Source organism: Primulina tabacum, chromosome 14, assembly GCF_025594145.1.
Source record: "Primulina tabacum isolate GXHZ01 chromosome 14, ASM2559414v2, whole genome shotgun sequence".
Classification (NCBI taxonomy): Eukaryota; Viridiplantae; Streptophyta; class Magnoliopsida; order Lamiales; family Gesneriaceae; genus Primulina; species Primulina tabacum.
Window position 1 is genome coordinate 29,877,300 of NC_134563.1, and position 6,000 is coordinate 29,883,299.

The following is a 6,000-nucleotide window of genomic DNA, read 5'->3' on the forward strand; positions in this document are numbered from 1 at the left end:
CACATTTTATCGCACTGTCATGTTTGTTGATATTATCGGTGCTCAGAGACGATTTGCGTGCTTGTGATGCTAATTAAACGAGAGAAGTCTGATTTTTAGTAACCCTCGCATGACATTGATTGACCCTTTTGCGAACACAGAGATGATCTAGGCAATTTTTCTCAATATCTTTGGGCCTGTCTTCTTTATTCATTATCATTTGTTAGCCCATTGAGCCTCGAGTAGATTGAGATGATTGACTTTTCTTTGTGCACCTAACTCATATATCATTTCGATTGAAAATTGCATGTGATTAGTTTGTATGAGATGACTATTGGATTGACGGAAATCTAGAACTTGTTTGGACACTTTTCGAGGCGAAATATGGATAATATGTGACATAGGAATGATTTAGGCGATCTTTGGAACCGTTTAAGCCTTCGAGCCTACCAAATGAACATGATATATCCCTAGTGTCCCATTTTGAGCCTACTAAAAATCAAGTGGCGTGTGTCAATGACACACAAATAGCCCCCACTTGTATCTAATCTACATCCCACAACAACTATCTAATGAAGCTTATACACTTATTGTCCTACCTAAATTTTGAGAGAAATAAGTTCATTGGTGTTGGAATGATTCAAACACTCCTTGAAAAGATAAAGAGAAAAAATGAATGTACAGAAAGGAGTTCAAAAATAAGAAAAAAAATGAAAAGAATGAATCAAAAGTGGTGAAAAAGAAAGCATTTGGGAAATGAAGGATATGAATGAAAAGAAAACAATAAGTGGGTGGTGAGTGGAAAGAAGATGAAAATGAGTGAAATTGATGAAGTTCAAATATTTCTCTCAAATTTTGATTTCCATATCTTTATTGTAGCCATGAGCCGTAGCCTAATGTTACAAGCCTACAAGACCTATTAACCTTGTCACATGTATCCAATATACTAGTGGAGAAAAGTTGTTCAAGTCAAGCATATGGATACCTGATAAACATGGTTAACGAGTATAAACTTTAATCATTTGCATGCAAGCATCTCATTGTGTGACTTCAGCTTTGGTATACTTGTGATGAATATCTTTTGAGCCAAACAATCACCAATAAAGCCCTTTGTGATCTGTGTAAGCAAATGTGTATTTTAATGAAGTGTAAGTTGCACCGAACTGAGGATTTTTTTAAGTTTGTGAGGCGATTTGGCATTGCGAATCTATTTGCGCATTCGATGAGGTAAATAAACATTGACATACCACACACGCACGTGACTCTCCAGTAAAATACGAATCACATGAAAATAAATGAATCTGAGGTCACTGTCACTTTTGCAGGGATCCAAACTCTCCAATTTGTTCAGTAAACAATTTAATCTGTGAAACATGTTTGATAAAAACTATAGTATACTGGATATAAAATATGTTAAGCAAAACTTATAAATATCATACCTCATTAATCATTGCAGCTTGTGTATTTAAATCGGGCTCTAGTCTTTAGATTACTGTCTTCAATCCTCGTCTTACTTCATCAGTGTAAACACAGGTTCCAGAATATTGGAGCATTGGATTGAGAAAATATGCTAAAAACACACAAATTTAAAATTATATAACGATAACCACAACAATGGATTTATTTTTTGTAAATATAATCTAATTTTACCTGCAGCATGTAGGTGTTGGTGTACTTGATTATACCAACGCTCATCAATCATATCCCAGTACAATTGCCAGTCTTTCACACTTTCTTTTATAGATAATTTAGCTCTATCCATTGCTTCATATATAATCGACAGCGTTGGCTTATTGTCTTGATCAACCAACTTCAAAACTTTGACGAGAGGTTCCATTGCTGTGCATATATCACTAGCCGACTTCCAAAATTTTGTGTCCAAAATGATCGCTGTAATATTTTTCGACATATTTTCTTCTCTTGCTTGTATTGTTGTACTCGTGCCACTCAACTGAAGTGCACAATCTCTTCAAATCTTGAAAATACCGGACGAGATTTTCTAAAGAAATAAATTCAGTAGCAAAGCGAGTGATTCCAGGTCTCAACAATTCATTATCATTCGTGTAGATTTTCATTAAGTTCACGATTTTGTCACTATTGTATATAAAACTTGTTATTTGCTTTGCTTTATCAATGCACCTCTTTGCCTTTGTCATCTTACCAATATCTTCAAGCATAAGATCAATGCAGTGTGCAGCACAAGGTGACCAAAACATGTGAGGTCTTTCAATCATCAATTTTTGTCCAGCAGCTTTGTTTGCACTTTCACTATCTGTAACCACATGTACAACATTTTCTTCTCCAATATCGTCAATAACATTATTCAAAAGAGATAATATAAAATCGGCTGTCTTTCTTTTGTTTGTGCAATCCACTGAACTATGAAATATCATGTTGCGATCGCAGTATATCATAAAATTAATGATAGGATGCTTGTTGCGTGTGCTCCAACCATCACACATTATTGTACATCCATATTTTGGCCATTTGGATTTTAATGTATTCAAATATATAGTGATATCTTCTACCTCCTCTTCCAGGAAAACACCACCTATTTGACGTCCCGAAGGACCTTGTACTCCAGGTCCAACATCTGCGATGGTATTAATCATTGCTTGGTAGTATGGACCACTATCTGCTGCATGAAATGGAATTGCATTGTATATAAACCATTTTGAAATAGCCTTCCCAACATCTTTGACCTTTTCAGGAGCAAACCAATTTTTTATACTCTTTCGTTTTGATGAAAACATGTAAGAATCAATCCCTTTCGATGGTAACTGAGCTCCCTCTCGTACGCTAAAGCTACGAGTCATCTGTTTTCTTAAATTGGGATTTGCACTTGGTGATGATGAACTACCACCAACATTTCCTGAAATTAAATAATATAATCTAATCAGAATTTTTATATTATTCCATTAAAATTATGTTTTTAAAATGATACAATAATTTTGAACCATATCGGATATGCATCAACTATAAAAATAAAATATTTATTTACCTGAACCATATCGGTTTTGCATATCTTCCTCAAATGCTCTTGTTCTACGACTTTCTTTCATTGCATTTCGCAATGCCCTATTTTCCATATCTTGTAAAGTTTCTTCATAGGTATTATCAAATTTATCATCATCTCCACTGTCACTGCAATTATCGAGTCCATGTATGCTCTGTTGAATTGCATTAATAGCAATTTCTTTCTTCTTTTTGATTAAATTTCTCTCGTTCTTAGTATCTTGAAGATGTTTCCGGAACATCAATGATATTTCTTTTGGAGCTTTAGTGCATGACTCAACATTTCCAGCAACATGAGCAATATGTTGCTTTAATCTTGTAATTCCACCAGTTATAATTTTTCCACAAAGTTTGCATTGTATTGTCTTTCTATCACCTCTGATGGATTTACCAAACTCCCAACCAATATCGAGTTTTGGAGCCATTGTTCATAGGATTTACTGATTTGCACTTTAAAATAAAGAAATTGATAAATTGTATCAAGAAGAAAGTGTAATTGATTTGCATTTTAAAATAATAAACCAAATATATAATAATGTATATATTTATTTAAATGCACAAAAATATAAGTAGAAAAAAATTGGTTGTTTTTTTTCTCTTTTTCAGGAATGTTTGAATATGTTTTTAACAATTATATAATACAAATTTATAGTTGGATTAATATTTGAGCCAAACTATTATTAATAAAAGTCGTTGAGTCAATTTAGATGATATAATATTTATATTATATTTTAGAAAATATAATCATGTACACATAATTAAGTAATAAATTCACTATAATTTATATATATTTCAAGTCCAACTACATATATTCACACAAATCTAACGAAATATATTCGAATTAAGTAATCATGAAAATAAAAAATCATTATATAACAAATATTCCGGAAACAAAAAATCAGTCATCTTGCAAACAAAAAATCATTATATAACAAATATTATAATTTTTATCATCAAAATGTAACTAATCAAATTTACTAAAGTAAAATTTAAAGTAATTTTATTTGCGTATATTTTTTAAATGTAAATTAATTTTATTTTAGTATATTTTATATTTTTAAGTAATTTTATCTTAGTATATTTTTTAAATTTTAAAGTAATTTTATTTAAGATTTCATCTTTCATATCAAATTACTTTAACAACATAAATGTAAAATAATGGGTGAGATTTAATACCTATATATCAAAATGTTTTAATTACTGTCATTAGTATTAATAATGTAATTTTTTATCACATAATTATTAATTTTTACAATAGTAATAAAGATTCTAATAAAGTTTACAGTGAGCTATTTACATCTTTTAGAAAACAATAATAATAATAATAATAACCCTCACTCGGTTTATTAATTTGTTTTTTCACTGTCTGGTTTTTTTTTCCTTTCCAAACTTCTTTAATTATACTAACATATTAATTGCTTAATTTAAAATTAAGATACGACAAAAGATTTTATTAAGATGAATTTAGTCGCTCTTCAATGGATAAGGGCCAGGAAAATAGAGTACTCGTAGTCCTATTATGAACACTTTTATAAATTCCTAATTTTATTTTATTTTTTTTAAAATACTTTCATATGCTCTGTTTCGTACTAGAATAAATCAACGACCAATAATAAATATAATTAAAAAAATCAATAACGTTACCTCTTAATATTCACTAGTACGAAATAAATTATCAGATCAACGATCAAAATAATAACATGTCAATGTTAAACATTATTACAAAAAATACAATACAAAACAACATCAATTCAATAATAATAAAATAAATTAATACCTGAATCAGAAGAAATGGTTCCACTTGGGATGAAAATATGGGAAGATCGGTGGTGTTGAATTGCAATTGAATTCGGTGTGCAGATGAAAACTTGCGGAGAAAATAAATTCGGTGTGCTGGCAAAATGCGGACATCTGTGCAATTTAAAGAGGAAGAGGAGGAGTCACGGGACTCCTCAGTGTCACTGTCGCGGTCAGAATCCGCGACAGTGTCGTCCCGTGACTCCGCCTTAATACTTTTTCTTTTTTAATTTAGAATCCGGAGTTTGGAATATCGGATTGTAATATTTGTATGTGCTCAAAATTGCATTATTTTTACTACAAAGCAAAGATACGACGTGCATTAGGACCTACAATTGCATTATTTGTACTAATAAATTTAGCGACGGTTTTTATTTAACCGTCGCCGATTTTAATTTGGCGACGGTTTTACTCAAACCGTCTAGTAGCGACGGTTTAAAAAAAAACCGTCGCGAATTGCGTTCCGGTTCCGTTCCACCGTTACATCCCCGTTTTCCACCGTTATATCCCCGTTTTCGGTATATGAAACGCCGATACAAGCCATCAACCTACACACCCCGGAACCTGGTCAAGGTGGCTGCCGTTCTGGTTTCGGAACGCCCATTCCGGCCGTTCCGTTCCCGTTTCGGCGAACCATGCTCGTGTCGGTTAAACGAACCGATTGGATGTGGAAAGCGTTTCTACCGGAGGGGGAAGGCATGAACCGAGACCACCAAGCGATCAACGTGAGCGGCCCAAACGCAGAGGACATATCCAAGTTGGGTGGTGGCTGCGGGATTCGATTCTATGAAAGATTGGCAGAAAAGGTATTACGAGTGGCTCAAGATATCTAGGAAAGAAGCATATTTCCTCGAGTACCCGACGATGATTAATGCCTTCTACACTTTTCTTAGCTTCCTGAATCTAAGCAGCTTGTATTCGAAGCCCGCCAGTTCATTCAAAAGCAATGCTCCAAGCTTAATGCTGAGTAGAGCCGCAAATAGTCCAAATTTTGGTTATGATGTAGCGGGATTTATCGGGTTGTATCTTTGGATTTTCTAAATATATTACTTTATTTCATTTGAAAACTTATTTATTATTTGAAAACTTATTTTTAAAATAATATAAAAAGTAATAAACTTGTTTGTTTGCTTGCCTGTTTGTTTTTTTTGTTTTTTTTTGATTCGATTTAATTCTGAAAACCCGAGTCCCTCGATTGTAGTAAGGAAT

General features: G+C 32.6%; 1 protein-coding gene across 1 annotated transcript; it reads right to left on the reverse strand.

The window, feature by feature from the left end:
- Positions 1 to 1,926: 1,926 nt before the first annotated feature.
- On the reverse strand, positions 1,927 to 3,816 carry LOC142523929 (uncharacterized). The gene is made up of 3 exons (XM_075627662.1): positions 2,981 to 3,816; positions 1,966 to 2,851; positions 1,927 to 1,930 (listed from the first exon to the last, which is right to left on the reverse strand). Exons 1-3 carry the CDS (start codon positions 3,417 to 3,419, stop codon positions 1,927 to 1,929), a joined length of 1,329 nt encoding a protein of 442 aa, XP_075483777.1. The 5' UTR covers positions 3,420 to 3,816.
- Between the last annotated feature and the right edge of the window lie 2,184 nt (positions 3,817 to 6,000).